General features: G+C 37.9%; 1 protein-coding gene across 5 annotated transcripts in view; it reads left to right on the top strand.

Moving 5' to 3' along the window:
• Positions 1–15697, top strand: part of CD36 (CD36 molecule (CD36 blood group)) — a 38017-nt gene extending 22320 nt beyond the window's left edge. For all 5 annotated transcript variants that reach the window (XM_075024749.1, XM_075024744.1, XM_075024746.1 and 2 more), the window contains 11 exons: positions 1052–1196; positions 3780–3959; positions 4110–4201; positions 4636–4682; positions 7071–7140; positions 8808–8995; positions 9789–9907; positions 11220–11293; positions 12080–12134; positions 12327–12491; positions 13230–15697. In XM_075024749.1, the coding sequence (XP_074880850.1) occupies positions 1052–1196; positions 3780–3959; positions 4110–4201; positions 4636–4682; positions 7071–7140; positions 8808–8995; positions 9789–9907; positions 11220–11293; positions 12080–12134; positions 12327–12491 (1135 nt within the window). In that variant the 3' untranslated portion in view covers positions 13230–15697. The remainder of the gene's footprint in view (positions 1–1051; positions 1197–3779; positions 3960–4109; positions 4202–4635; positions 4683–7070; positions 7141–8807; positions 8996–9788; positions 9908–11219; positions 11294–12079; positions 12135–12326; positions 12492–13229) is intronic.
• Positions 15698–16530: the final 833 nt, after the last annotated feature.

Raw genomic sequence — 16530 nt, 5'->3', positions numbered from 1 at the left:
TAATTATTTATTGGCCTTGAAAATGCAAATGTCCCCACAGTTCTGTTGGGAAACTTTGTTTTAGGTCATTTGTTTCGTTAGAAGTAATATTAATTAGAAAAAAAATCTCCCAACTTTCAGGTAGGTGCTCTGCACATTAGGCTATTAATTAAAATGACATGCACAGAAACCAATCTTGAGAAGCCAAGATCCAGCTGCTTTGGGGGTAAGGCCCACCTGCACTGGCTACATCTGTACCATGGGGAAATACTCTCCGAACCCTTTGGTCCCCCTATGCCCAGGCTGGAAGATCTGATGGAGTACCCTCAAGATCCCTTCTGGGATGGAGCTGGGACAAGGTTTGTGGACCCACAGCATAGACTAAGTCATATGATGCCACAGAGGGGTCAGCCAGACGATGGGGACTTGAAGAGTTGAGCTAAAACTAGAACTGCAGCGGCTCAGAGATCTGTATCTTAGGGATCTGCTGACAAGGTATTCTTGAGAGGCATATGAGAATCTCAGTGGAGCTGAAAGACTGCTTATAAATCTCCATATGCATATAAAATGTTATCAGAGTGACTCCTATTACGGATTTAACCTGTAATCTGTTTTGTTGCGACACAGGCCTATCAAATCAAAACTTAAGAGTGTTTATTAATCATTCTGAGTCATCCCCTTCTGATTACATGCAAGCATGAGAAAGCTTAGACAAAAATGTGACAAAACATAATTAATTTAAAACAAAATATAAAAAGATACAACGTCCATAAAATAAATAAGGTCCATGAAATAAAATGAAAAAGAAATATTTGTTTTCATTTTACTATCAAGAAAAAAATTCCATTAGGCACTAAGGAAATATTTCCAAATGAAAAATATTTTGCAGAAAATGGAATTTTTACAGATACGCACATTAAAAGTTTAGAATCCTTTCAGTGGTTATAAAATGTTCAACATTCATCTCCAAAAATGTTCATCAACTTTTCAAAAAACTTCAGTCAGCATGGTTAGGTGTTATCTTGAAAGTCAAATGTTAAAAATATTCTATGTTTTTATTTTGTATTTCAAGGGTGCGATATTTACCCAAAGAAAATATCACGGAAAACTCTGATGGCACAATATCCTACATGCTGCCTAACATTGCTCATTTTGAACCTGATATGTCTGTTGGGACAGAAAATGATACCATCACGTGCCTCAACCTTGCTGTTGTTGTAAGTAAAGAAACAAAACCACAATGTCCACATTCAAATGTTGAGATACTGGAGGAAATAGGGGAGAAGTTAGCATTAGTAATACTGAAACTGCCACAGGGTAGGTTTTCTCTCTATGAACTCAGATGACATCAGTGTCAGCTAAGGATAGCTGTATTACTGTGTTTAAAAAAAAAATAAAATTCTGAGTACATTGCATATATATATTAAGATTTCCTTATATTCCCAGGGTAATCCTAACGGTAAATGAAAATTGACTTGTTCCTGTCTGTTACGGAGGCACACACAATCAAATCCTACAGGTGTTCAAGCGCAGATTTATTCTTCAGTAGAAAAGTTAGTTAGAACTCTGGTAACAGCAGTGAACTATAGGTTCAATGACGTACGGGGAATTAGTACTACACAGCTGACTTAAGAATCCTTGAGATTTAAAAGTGATGACTCAAAATGCGCATATCACTCACCTAAAGGATGAGGGCTCTCTCCTTTGAGGAGTTACCTCGGGCAGTGCCCTGACCCAAGGGGGAGTCCCCGACTGCAGACCCGCTGCTCCGAGGAGGACTGGTTCCCACATGTCCTCCAGTGGGACCCAGTTTATACCCCTGTCGAATCTGACCTGTGGTCATTTTAATCCCTATTGGCCAAGAAGGTCACCTCAGTGTACCTGGCATGTCTCGGTTGGCCTGTTCAGTTTTCAACCTGCAGCCTCTAGGGTTTGGGATTTTTTCTCTTCTCCCTGCCTGGAGAATCTTTTCTGAGAAAGGGAGCCTATATGAAATTTTCTAGCACCCTGTCCAATTGGACCTTGAAAACTGCCAGTGATGGGGACTCTACAAGGTTCCGGTCATTGACTGTTCTCACCGTAAAAAATTTCTTTCGTCTGTCAGATGAAACCTTTCCTGGTGCAACTTGTACCCGTTGCCCCTTGTCTTCTCCATGTCACTCCTTGTGAAGAAAGAGCCTCCATCCTCTTCGTAGCTGTCCTTTAAGTACTGGAATATTGTGATGAGGTCCCTTAAGCTTTCTTTTCTCTAGGGAGAAAAGACCTAATAATTAAAACCAAATGGCCTTATTCAGACCAGTTATACTCTGCCTATGTCCTAATTTAGGCCAGCATCTCTTTTTTGAAAAGCTGTTCTTTTTTCCTATGCCCAGAGTCCTTCAAGTCACAGTATTAACGGACACGGCTCAACTCCCACCCTTTGGACCACATAGCCCTTTATGGGTCTAAGCATAGGCTCATGCCTGCAACCATCTGCATCAAGGGGGTTGAGAACAGAGGATCCAAGCCTCATTTTGCTGTTCAGAAACAAACTGGTGTAAACCTAAATTCCCAGAAAGGCTCTGCCTATCTTGTTTGACAGCACTGACTTTAATCCAGTAGAGTCCACCTTTGATATCGTAACCTTGTCGTCAAAATACTCACAAGGGAACTCAGACACATATTTTTCACACTTTCTTAACCCTGAGGGGATTGAACCCACATCTCTTCTATCTCATAATCTTGTCATATCCATGCCTTCTGCTTACTCTGCATTCCAGTTCAGACAAAAGTAAAAGATTCATGCGGTTCAGGGGGAAGAAATGAGAGCAAAAGAGACTCTTCCACTGCTATCCCCACAGCACTAAGTACAAAGAGATGGCCCACTACTGGGCCTAGGCTGAGCACTTACTCTAAGAGAATCACTTGGTTTTGCACAGATTTACTTATCAAAATTATGACAATTTTCTGCTTCACCAGACAGGCCAACATAGATAATTTCTGTTTGCTTTCTACAAGCTATTCATTGTCTTTAGGGACTTGACTTTATGTTTATGCCTCTGGTAACGTTCATTACAATTATTGCTGGTAAATCTACATTGTTCTTCATTGAATTAGGAAAAGTTATCCATTATTTAGAATTCAGAAATTTCAGAAGCTGTTCAGAAAGAAGGACTCGTTTGTTACAAATATATATTTTTTCTAAGTAAAGAAATAATGGAGATTCAGTGCTTGATCAGTTTCATGCAGGATACAGGTGTATTGCTGCTAGCATAACAGCAAATCTAAACCACTTATCTAAGCCAGAAAGTAACAAGGCTTGTATATTTTTACTTACATGTTTATAGTGTGAGTGAGTCTGAAGTATGTGACATATGGAGATGACAGAAAAGAGGAAGAAAACCAAAAGTGGTACAGTGCATGTTATACAGATAGGGATTTGAGATTATTACTTGGAGACATTCAAAAGCCGTCTGGCCATGGTCCTGGGAAACTGGCTCTTGGTGGTCCTGCTTGAGCAGGGACGTTGGACCAGATGACCTCAGGAGGTCCCTTCCAACCTCAACTGTCCTGTGGTTCTGTGATTAGGGATGATCTAGTGAGCTCATGTAAGCAGTAAAGACAAATTGTCTACTTTTGTGTAAATTATGCCCAGTAATTGTTTTGTTAAGGAGTCAGTTTTAAGTAGAAACTTAACTTACAGTGAGCTGCAACTCTGGAAACTGGCTTTGCCAGAGATTTCTTGGAGTCAGTCTCTGTGTTTTTGATCCAAAGCACATGCAGAATTATTATGCTAAACATTAATTTTATTGCTGTTGTAGGCTGCACCTTCCTTGTATACAAATACTTTTATACAACTACTACTGAACACCTGGATTAAAGCTTCTAAGTCATCCATGCTGCAGAACAGAACAGTGAAAGAGTTACTGTGGGGATACAAAGATCCCTTCCTAAGTAAGGTCCCCTTCCCCTTGGACCCAGTTCTGGGAGTCTTCTACCCGGTAAGCGAAACCAATGAGGAGGCAAAGCCTTCAGTTATCATTCTGTGAATAAAAATTAAGGCAGCTGCTGTGAGGAAAAAATAATCTGACAATGCTACAATATAGTTCAGTACTGCTAACTGTTATTCCTTCTTATTATGTCTGTTGCAGTATAATGGGACATTCGACGGACTTTACAGAGTCTATACTGGGAAAGAAGATATTAAAAAAACAGCCATAATTGAAAGCTATAAAAACAAAAGGTATCATATAGTTGTATAATTAAAAACCATACATATTTTCAAGGTATGGCTTTTAAGGCTTGATTCACTAAGATATAGATAAATGGAAAATCTTCAACAACGCAAAGGAAGCTGGATCAAGTCCTGGGCTTAGCAAAACCACCTCTCTCTTTCAGCTATTAATGATTCTGTTAGGAGCTCGGATTTAAGACAGTTATTGATTCTTTGATAGAATTAGTTAATTCTGTTTTGCATACTTAAATAGCTAGATCCGTTTTATCCTATTCTAGTGCACCATGTAATTTATCTGAAAAAATGAATGAACATCTCTATACTCTGACATTTCTTATGGATCAGGCTTATACTAGAACAGTTATATTTATCAATACAGGTAATGAAATGGATTACATGGTATAACATACTACATGCAGAATGACTTTTTTTTTATTTTAAAGCAATCTTGCATACTGGGAAGGCCACTGCGATTTGGTTAATGGCACAGGTGAGCCTATTAAAGCTTTTTAAAACTTCAACACATTTCTTGATATTGCAAGGGAATAATGAGATAAAATCTTTAAAGTAATTCCCCTGGGATTTGACAGTTCTGTATTCTGTATATTAAATGTCTATATAAATATGAATGTATACCTACTACTGCTATACATGCATATGTGTGTATCCGTTATAATATATATAATACGTTATTGTACATTATTTTATATATACGTATATATACACTCTCTTCAGCTAGAGTAGATGTGGAAGAGACACAAGAAAAGAATCCAGCTCTCTGTTACTACTAATTATCTATATGGTACAATATAACTAAGATTCTTTTCCTTCACGATAGCAGTTGAAAAATATCTTTACATTCTAATAATGTACATTCATTTACAATGTTGAAAAATAAAATTAAATGCACCAGAACAGACAGAATAGTTTTTTTCTGAGATATGAAAAGAAGTTGGGGTGACAAGGAAGAAGGCTGTCAGACAAGTGGCTTGGAGGCCACTCGCAAGTGAAAAGGGATGAAGAAAAGAAGTAATTTAGTTTGGGAAGAATAAACTAGAGAAGAATATTTTTGAATTTGCTTTTGGAATGCATATGAAAACAGTTGAGTGTTTAAGATACATTTGTTCAAGAGGATATTTTTCTTCTTGATGAGTTAAAGAGTCGCTGTTAGGACACCACAATCTGTTGAGCTGAGGCTGGCAGATGTCACAGTGAAAGCTTTTGCAAAGAGCAGTAGGCCTTCAGTGGGCAACTATCAAAACAAGCAGGTTTTTGTTTTGTTTTCTTTTCTTTTCTTTTCTTTTCTATGTGTCTTTACCTGGCATATATCATTTTCCTTATAACCCAGAGCACAGGGCAAGTTATTTTGAAGTATTTCAAATACATCACAAGAATCTGACTTTCCAAAAGTCTGTGAATCAAAACCAATTAGTTCCTTTTTAAAACATGCAATTAATTTTATAGGAGGCAATATTTTCTTAGGTTCTAAGACTTTCCTTATTTCTTATGGAGCCTGAACCCTTTTTTCCCAGGGTCAGCTTTTTGTTTTTTCTTCTTCCACAGCTGACAGAATAAACATACTCAGCTAACTAGACTAAGTGCTCCAGTACAGTGAAAACGTGGAGCTTTTCCTTGTTAGCAAAGGTTATTGCACAGTTTACAAGAGCATTCAATGCGACTACTCAGGAGGGACCATATGTTTACAGAAGCAGGAGATTTAAAAAGTCTTGTAAGCAAGTGTGAGAATTCCTTCTTATCGTGTAAGCTTTCGCACCAAAGTGCAGCATATATAGTATAAGTAAATACTTAGATAAAAATATTAAGCAGTATTCTGGTATACAGCTTGAAATGAGTCCATGTTGGCAACTCTCCAAGACTGCCAAGATTTAGAAATAGAGTGTGTGTCTAGGATGATCTTGGATCTTCTTTATGAAAAAGTGCTTCTGTCAGCAGTGGGCAAGTGGCAGTATGTAATTTAGCTTTTATCACTCTTGCCAACTAGATTCAAAGATACCACAGATGTTTTCAATCCCTTGGTTATGGCTGCTGACTAAGAAACTAAACAGAAATTGTAGCAAGAAGTAACAAATGTACTGGTTAAAGGTTTGTTACAACACCTCATTTGAGAAAATGGCAGAGTCCTCTTACTTAACTCGGGATGCTTGCAGTGCAGAAATATGCATCTGAACTGGCTGTCTGTGTTCTTTTTATAACAAGTGGAGAAAAAGACATTACCAAAGTGCTATTCCTCTGACCTATTTTGCATGTCTACCATGGGGTGAGATGGGTTGTGCCCTAGAAGTCCTTCCTTCTCCCCATTAGCTATAAGAGAGGATCTCAGCTTACAAAGAAGAGGTCCACTTGAGCAATCTTTGGTGACAAAAAGTTTAGCACTGGTTATTAAATAGGCAGTTTTGAAGTCTAAAACTGTGTTTCTTGTAAGAGCTGCCATAACTGCAGAGGAACCAAGCACCTCTAGAAAGGTTTAGGTCTTTAGACTGCATAAACCTTGAAGCAATGGCAACAGGTATTGGGTTTCATATTAAGCAGGATTGCTTTTTGTATCCTCTGTTTTTAATGGGCTTGATCATACAGCTTCACATCTGTGAAAAAAAAACAAAACCAAAACAAAACAAAGCAAAAAACCAACAACAAAACAGCTTCCATAATTTGGCTTACTTTCAAAACCAATTCAATGTTTTCTGTGGAGTGCCTGTCACTGTGCAATAACTTAGATAAATATTTTCCCCATAAATGACTCATTTTGTTTCTCTTTTCACAGCTTTATAGGAAAGTAACAGCTGAGTATTGAGCTAGAAAATAAATCATGTCTTCTAAGTGGAATTGCTTTGAAGCTCTTATTTTATTTTATTCGCAGATGGGGCATCGTTCCCACCATTTGTTAAGAAGGATCAGATACTGCGCTTCTTCTCCTCTGACATTTGCAGGTAGGCTGGTCCCTTCCTGATGTGCATACACGCCTGCACGTGCCACCCAAATGCTCTTTCCGTTCAGAGGGTGGCTGCAGTGGCTCTGCTTGGGCTTAGGTCCCTGAGGCAGTTCAACAAAAACGTTTCACCTAAACACAAATAAATTTGTGAGCGGTGCTCGTGACTCAGAACCTGATTCTACCACTTTTATTTATGCCAAGTAGCAAGCTTTATGATGTATTTATTTATGATGTATTTTATTTCAGCCAGTTACAGATGTATAACTCAGGAATATCTGACACTGTTGTGAGCTGTTACAGATCTATGAAAGTCATTGAGGGCCACAGGGTTCAATAGTTCAATGAACTTCTAAGACCAAGACGCAGGCTATAACCTGCCTTATTTGGTCTCAGAAGGCAATAGGTACATTTGGCATTTCTGCAGAACATCATTTATGCAGATCTGGATCTACTGTCATCCACTAGATACTCCAAATTTTTTTCTCACAGGATATTTTTACATATTTTATTTTTATGTATTTACAAACAAACAAACCTGCTTAATACATCCCATACTGATGGCTTTTCAGCCTGCTGCTTCTGCTGTGGCTAGCCAGTGTCCCCAAGTTCTCCAGTGGGATCGCTGAAAGCAATGGTAAAAGATTTAAAGTGCATCACAGTTCATTTACTTTGGGAGGTTCGACCCCTTTGTCTATTTTGCTGCCTGGAAACAGCTGGTTCCCTTTAACTAGGTTTGAAGTGGGCCATTTGCTTTGCAGAAAGTTTTTTTTTAAAGGTTGGTGTTTTTATAAGAAGTTAGAGTTCTTTTTTTTGGTGAAGCTTTCCAAACTGGAAAGCATTTCACAACCATTTCACATTTTTCATGGAAAAGGGGATTCTTTGCAGAGGAGAAATGATAGAATTCTTTGGATTGATTGCACACAGTTTGAGAGATCCCTCTGGCCATTTATTTCTTGCAATTAATGAACAATGAAGGACAGTAACAATTGCCCAAAGGTCATGCTGAAACAGAGCAATGGAAAATGGTTCTGTCCATGTTGCAAAACCCAGAACCCTTCTTTTGTTTGGCTGCAATACAAAGTGTTGCTGCCCTGGTTACATTACTGTGTAACAACCACATCTCTGTATCAGTTGATAACGTATCAGCAAAAAGAAGCTTAAGTGGTATTCTGATTCATCTGCAGTGGAATAAGGTTATATGCAGAATGTTGCCTGCATCATAAAGCTTAGATTAGTATTATCAGGTCAGCAAAAATCTGTAGCAGAGCTGATTTATATTGATAAGTAGCTCTACTATAGTCCAAAAACTTTCAAAATTTCATAATAACAGTGGGTATAGAAGTGTGTAGGAAAAGAGCTCTTAATTAATTTTTTAGTTTTGTGTATATTGTTTATTAGTAGTATTTTTGTCTGTCTTTTTTGTGTATTGCTGTGCTCACCTCTGAGCTTGCACATCCTTTTGTGAAAGTGTGGAATGTTCTCTGTTACACAGGTACACCCCTACAAACTGCTGAAGTGTGAAGGGGGCCTGGACATTGGCTCCCTGGAGTACTTGTTTCTTTTAAGAGAGAGAGATGCTTGGGGGAATAATCTTAAGGAGTATTGCCATGAATTCAGAGTTTTAATCCAAATGCCTGAAGCATGTTTCTCCTCTTTTATATTCAGATCAATCTATGGAGTTTTCCAGAGCAAGCAGGATGTGAAAGGAATCTCACTCTATCGTTTCACAGTTCCTCGTGAAGCATTTGCATCACCTGCTGAAGTCAGAGATAATTATTGCTTCTGTAGAGATGAAGTCATATCAAAGAACTGCACAATAGCTGGAGTCCTAGACATTAGCGCCTGCAAAGCAGGTATAGTAGTGACATGGTACTACCAAAGGAGCCATTTAACTGTGGAGAAAGCACGTGTCCTGTAGCTGAGGTGGTATGCTAAGATCCAGGATGTTCGTGTTTGTCTGAATTCTTCCACAGATTGCCTGTGAGACCATTCACATTTCTGCAGCCTTATTTCCCAAAATGAGGACTATAATATTTCTGTATTCTGCATAGTGCTCTGCAAAATAGATTGTATACTGAAACTGTGGGAATGCATGTATAGAAAGGAAAGGAGGGGAAACTGTATAAAAGCCAGAGATAGTCATGGTCTTTGTATTTGTGATAATTCACACACTCCGTGTGTGTGTGTACAACCATACACATGCAGAGACTGTCAGACACTACTGGCTTAATTTAGCATCAGTATAATAAAATAAATATATACAGAGTCTGTGTTTGGTGCAGAGTGGACAGCATGGGTTCCCTTCAGGCTTGCTTTCTACTAAAACAAGATCATGAAGCTGGAGGGAAAGACTGACAGATCCTCACTTCAGCATGAAACTGGAAGCACTGCCAGCTCCACAGTGTAGACACAGACAAGCAGGATTTGTAAAGACAATTTGTTTCACCATGCAAATTTTCCTCACGACAGTACAATCACAGAAACGCTCAAATTTATTTTTTTTTGGGGGGGGGGATGGGGACTATTAACATTTTTATCAGGACTGTGTGTCTATATAAAAAACTATGTTTGCATGGAAAATGGCCTCAGAAGGTAAGCACTGAAACAAGGCTTAATGATTCAAGTGAGTTTGTTTTTTTCAAATAGGAAGACCAGTATTTATCTCTCTTCCGCATTTTCTTCATGCAAGTGATTCTGTATTGCATGATGTTGAAGGCCTGAGCCCAAATGAGAAGGAGCACGAGACGTTTCTAGATGTAGAGCCTGTAAGTACAAATATTTAATAATTGTAACTCAGTAAACTTGCAATGTTTAAATTTAATTGTAGTAGAGTAGGCCTTTTACCAGGGGGATGAGCAGAAGATACAACATATTCATACTTGCTTTTGCAAGATCCGCTCAAAAAAGTGTTATGGTTTTAGCAGGGGAAATTTAGAGCAGAACTTTTTCTCATTCTGACCTTCAAAGTCTGGAAAATAAGTTTTGATTTTCTTATTGGGAATGTAAGATTAAATAGATTCTGCAAACTTTGAAGTATGCTATAGCTTTTCTATGACCTTTAAGTACCTTCAGAAAATTCTTTCCTATGAAAGTTCTTCTGTTCCCTCTATACTTAATTTTTTTCATTTTCTATTGCTAGCCATTATTGTATAATTACTATCTCAATTGAAATTAAATAATATAGATCAGTTTATTTCCAAGAAAATTTCTAGAAGTCTGAACAGACTACTCTAGAACAGACCTAATATAGTCTTTGTGACTCAGATTATGCAACAGAGATTGCAAACTGAATGAATTTATGACAGCTCTGATTTTGATTGCTTTGCTTCCAATTTTACCTCTACTTCTGTTCAAGTGGTTCGGATTCTTAACTTTAAGTGTATTTACCAAAGTTTTCTGAATTGTGTGATGAATTCTAAGGTTCCAAGATTTTATTTTGCTCTGAATTTGGGTAAAAAGTTAAAATTCAGGATTTCTTACTAGCTAAAATATTTTCAGGCATATAATTTGACAGTTAAGCTATGTAACTTCAATGAGGAGATCGATAGTTGTTTCACCTTATTTGGAATAGAGACATCAACCAGAATTTCCTAAATCTGATATGAAATTTTCAAGAATCACACCCTGTCTTATTTTTGTGGAGGACAGAGGAGGAAAGAAGGAGATGAAGAAAAGATCTGATCTTTGTTTTGATAAGTTTGTTCTAATAGGAAATGTTTGGTTTTGGCAAATTAAATATCCTTGTTGAAAAAGAAAAATTAGCTAATTTGTGGTGGAAAAAAAAACCAAACATATTTTTGTATAAAACATTTCATGACTGTTTTAGAATTTTTAATGTTTTTTTTACCTCCAATTTTAATTGCAAATTACAAAAGTAACTATGGTAAAACCACAAAAATCAGAACTTCTATGAGAAATTAGAGACTCTTAGAAACATTAAAACTTCATAAAAATGGAATCTTTAAAAACATAAGGATAAGATAATACCAAAGTGCTTTTTGACACAGTCCATATTCTAGGCTTAGGTATCCAATTCAAAAATCTAAATTAGTGTGGGATTTTTTTTCCTGGTTTTAGATCACTGGTTTTACACTACAGTTTGCGAAAAGGCTGCAAGTAAACCTCCTTGTGAAGCCTGCACCAAAAATTGAGTAAGTACTACTTCATTATTTTGTTTTTAAAGACTTTTTTCAAGAGGCCTGATTGGTCTATGAGAGTGTCAGAAATGGCTGGGAAAAGAAGGAATAAAAAAACTTTCCCGAAGCTTTTTCATTTTTCTTGCAAAAATTTCAGTCATGACTTTTCAGAGAACACAAATTTCAGCCAAAGAGCAAGCCTTCTTGAGTAATGCACTGCCCAAGTATTTTAGCACACATTTGATTTCCCCACAGAAGCTTACAAGGCAACATTATTATGTTATTCTTAAGCACAACATTTTTGCAAAACCCAAATGGGGACCATGAGGATGAACTAGAAGGCAAAATGTATTTTCTGTAATAAATCCAATGAGAGAGAGAATATATGTGTGCTCTATCACTAGATGGAGTTCATACCAAGGATTGACTGGCCTCCAGCTGTTTCTTTCTCTTCATTGGCCCAAATGTACATGTACAGACATGCATTTGGGGATCCTGTACATCTGGCAGCTGAACACCACACAGATCTTCAGACCCTCCTACGAACACCTAGCTATGTCCAGCCTTTCTTTCTTTTTTCTGACTACCCACATATGGAAGGCTAGACAGAAAGAGATGGTTCCCGATATGTAAAATGGCTGTTATCAATTGTAGGCTTACTTTTTTTTAGTCCGAAACTATACTAAAAATGTACACCTGGAAGGTAGAAATGTAGTTAGAGGAGAATAAAAATGTTTAAGTAGAGACTGGGCTTATGCAACAAACTAAAGGTAACATGCTGTACTTATTTTCTCATTTCAGAGCTTTATCAAAAGTTCAAAAACCTTATATTTTTCCTCTTCTTTGGCTAAATGAGGTTAGTATATTTTCTGTCATTTAATCTTCACTGTTTAAAAAAAAAAAAGAAGAAAAGAAATGACCTAGCTTTTTCAGTCTCGGTGCCCTGAAATTGGGCAATTAAACTCATGCTGTGATTTGCATGTATATATTCAGCAAGTGAGGGCTTGCATACTTACCTTTCAGTGATATTTTTCTTGCACTGTTTCAGTCTGCTGTTATTGGGGATGCAAAAGCAGAAATGTTCAGAAATAAAGTCACTGGTCGAGTCCAGATGCTGAGTGTGCTGCAGATGGTGTTAATCATCACAGGTTCTGTGCTGTTCCTCTCATTCATGGGTTCCTATTTCATCTGCAGATCCAAGAAATTAAAATAAGTAAGTAAGCACTAACAGCTCAATCCTCAGCACTTTTCCTCAGGGTTTCAAGAAGTTCAGAATCGTTACCTATTTAGCTGTTCTTATTTTTTAAGTGCTAGTAAATTCAGCAGTTGTTCTGTGCGAAATCATCCAGATAATTTAGCTAATGTTTTCAAATTCTCTTCCCAGCCTTAATCTTGCAGGATGTCTTAACACACTCAGGAGAGGGTATTGGGAATTATATCAGAAGACTAACATTTTTTTATTCCAAAACACAACACAATTGTTGTTGAGTTTATGAAAATAGACATTTTATCCAAGACTGCTAAACTGTTCAGAAGTACCCTCTAGTACTTCTCTGGGACTGAGGCCACACAGCTTCAGATTCCTGTGCTCTTCCAGGACATACCCTTGACTGAGAGGTTTCAGAGAACCCCCTGTAAATGACATTTTTTATTGAGTATTGGATAGGGTTTCTCACTTCTTTCTCTCAGTCGTGCATCACTGTCATGTTAGTCTAAACATCTCCTGAACATACCTAGCCCACTAAAACTAAATATACTCCCATCATGGGTAGAATAAGCAAGTGGTGAATTAATGCACTGACATCTAGGGAAACAAACACATTTTTGGAGTGATATAAAAGAAGTGAAGAGACATGAATGTTATGGTGAAAAGTATGCTGTAGTAAAGAGACATTTTTAAGACAAAGACTTACCGCATTGCATGCTGCATTCTGATTTTATTTCACTACAGGTAACAGAAGACTTCAGAGGTAGTCAATATTTAATTGACATTTCAGCCAAGCAGCATGTTACAATTCAGAGACAAAAGGTATGATTCAAGGCACAGTCAGTCCACATGCTATGGAATTCAAAGTTCTTTTCCATTTTGAGAAGACCAACTCACTAACCCAAATAAGTTGATGTTTCCAAAGGTCCGCGCTTCTGACATCAATAACGAGACCACCATGGAAACTATGCTTTCAAATAACTTTGATTATTTGAACCTTGTTACAAACTTTAACTGGCATTCAAGCAGACTGAAGTTGAGGTGCAGTTGGATTTTAGTCCACCTTCTGCCATTTAAGCAACTTGCTACTTTTTTTTCTTCCGGGATTTGCAAGACAAATGAAAGCAGTTTGCTGATGTTCTGTCTCTGAGCACAGGCTGGGAATGACAACACCTTTGAGCTCATGCTGTGCTCTAGATGCTCTCATTGCGACGTTTCTTTCTGTTCCTTCAAGGAATGGAAGCTGCTGCAATAGAACGGCTCTCTGTCCTCTATTCAGGGATGTGAATTGCGTTGAATGTGAAGTTTAATATGTAAGGTTACTAACTGTAATACATGAAGTTAATAAAAGACTTACTAAAATATGTTGTTTATACATTTTATATGGAGATGGCTCATAGACACACCACAGTCATTCGTTTGTTGATGTTGTTCATCAACATTTGGCTCCACAGCTGTTTAGTAATCTGAACCACTCCCTAACTCCCAACCTGCTCCACTGCTCCTTCTGTTGCCTCCCGTGTGCTTTTCTCTCTGGCTCTTGCTTGAACACCAGCCTCTGCTCTGCCCTAACCCCACTTCGCCCAAGTCCTTCCTTACAGAACGATCTGATATGTTGCCTTTAGGGTCAAGAGAAAATATTCCGGAATGCTCCAGACACAGGAAAGACTAAGATAATGGTTTTGATCAAACATCAGAGGGTTCCACTTCCTTGCTATAGAAGAACATAAATTAAAACAGGTAGCCCCAATTCTTTACTGATAAACCATCTGCCACAAGGAAATTTGTGCAACCGTTTGTTTAATGAGGTGCACCAGCCTGTAAACAGGTAGCAAACACTGCCATCTGTGTAAATGGTTTACTTTTTCATTTAATCTGAATGCCATATCTTAGAAATGAAAGTCAGTGGGGCAGATATTGAGTGTTGTGGGGTCTCTTCCCATGGACTCACTGAATTCAGAATGAGAGCCTAAGTTCAGCACTTTATAAGATTTCTTCTTGGATATTTTGTCCCCTTAAATACGAGCTGCAAGGAAAAAAGGAAAATCAAACATGGCCAGCCTCTCATAGCCTGGTGTTTGGAAATAATACTACAATGGACTTTAAACCAGAAAGGTTTGTGTTGCTAGTAAAGGACAATATCTTTGGCCAGGTGTCTTTAGTAAGGTGTTTTCACCCTTTGGAAATAAAGCGAAAAACCCAACAGACTACAATGCTGTTGTTTTAATCCCATGTTCCTCGTGGACAAAGTTATGTAGCTATAAGCAGAGCTGATGAATCACAGAAATCCCAAGAGATTATTCTTGAAGACAAGGTCTATGTGGTACATGGCTACACTCTCTTTTTCCAGCCGTGATGGAAATGCAAAGTAACAGGGCAGGAGATGTGAATGAGGCATGACACTCACTTCGAGAGCCTGTGCATTTGATTACTCATGGTGCTTGCTAGTCAATGAAAAACAAGACCTTTCTCTCATCTCTACATTATTGCTGGTGTCATATGTGATGCTCTGTTCCCATATTAGTTTGGGGACAGTTTGACACAACTGAAGGCATCCCTAGAGTCCTATGGACTGGTCAAAAAAGTATGAGAACAGCTAAAGTCATTAAGTCACCTTCTCCTATGAAACAAGCACAGCTCTGCTGTGGTTCAAGATCTGACACCAAGTTTTTATAATAAAAGTAGTCTTTCATGCCAGAATCTAATGGTGAGATCTTTTCACAAAAGGAACAGCAGTGCTCCTGTCATTTTTGATACACTAGCATTTCAGCTTCATTTTCTGTGGCTTCAAGTCAATTGTCAGCAAGTTTGCATTTGCTCTACTAGTGTTGTTTAGTGCTCTGTGGTGATCCAGCAAGTCAGGCCGTGATTTTAAATGTCTCAGGGCCCAATTCTGCATGCACAAAATTACATTTGTTCATATGTATACTCTCATTGATCTCGATGCAGGTTTGGACTTTTAAACTATGTTCAGCACCTAGATTGCACTTGAATTATAATTAGTAGTTATTTTGTCCAAAGCATCAGTTACAGTTATTGTTAATTCATGTTATTAAGGCTAATGTTAAGTATTTACATTTGTTCAAACAGTGCAGGATAAACATTTATTGGAAATGTTAATGAACTCAATACAAATAAAATAAAGCTCAAACTCTTCTTTCTGAGATCCTTATGTCTAATTGTAAATAAAATCTTCCATGTTGAATAATTAAGTTCTTGTGTTTCTTTTCTTGGTATTTCAGATATGTTTTCTTTTCCTAGAAATTGATTTTATAAATTGATGAATAAGCGAGCTTTTGGCTAACCTTGTTATGCCATTGTACTCTGGCACATCACAGCTGCTTAGAAGTGCATATCACCTTTCATGTTGCCACTTGATATATTATGAATACCAGTGACATACAACATTTATGCTCTGGATTACAAAAAGCAGGAGACTTTGTGGGCAAAGCTGAGCACCGGCATGTCTAAACTGAAGCAATTCTAAAACAATCCTAGGAAACCAAGCTCGGAGAGAGACCGCTTTCGACTCCCTTGAGCTGGAGGTGTTGGCAGCGTGGTGTCAGCCCATCCAGCGGCACATTACAACAGCCTTCGCTGGCTCTGCTGGCCCAGCAGGTCGGGTGGGAGGCAAGCCTGGCTATGTTCATGCCTCACATTCCCCACCCTCCCCAGGTCCTTACGGGTGAAAATCACTAGTGAAAATCAGATCTAACCCAAGATCTAACAGCCCATATATTTACACCCCAGAGCTGGTGTGCCAGCTCTTGATGTCTAACTGTAATTATACTTTCAAAGCCTTTCTTAAAACCTGTTCTTCCCACCCAGCCTACCAGTGTCTGTTGAGGTAATGTAAACATGCTACTACACCCTGAAAAAGAAAGAAAATTGATGTTTTCTCTGTTCTTCTAGCTGTGAGACTAGGCAAGGACTTGTTTTATTCATGGGTGTACACATCAACAGTATTTAAAAAAATAATAAATTTAATAACTAATAAAATAAGTTTACAGCTTTTTCAGGAGCCATATAATACACAGAACCAAAG

This window comes from Buteo buteo, chromosome 4 (genome assembly GCF_964188355.1).
Source record: "Buteo buteo chromosome 4, bButBut1.hap1.1, whole genome shotgun sequence".
Lineage (NCBI taxonomy): Eukaryota > Metazoa > Chordata > Aves > Accipitriformes > Accipitridae > Buteo > Buteo buteo.
This window is presented reverse-complemented; position numbering and strand designations above follow the sequence as displayed.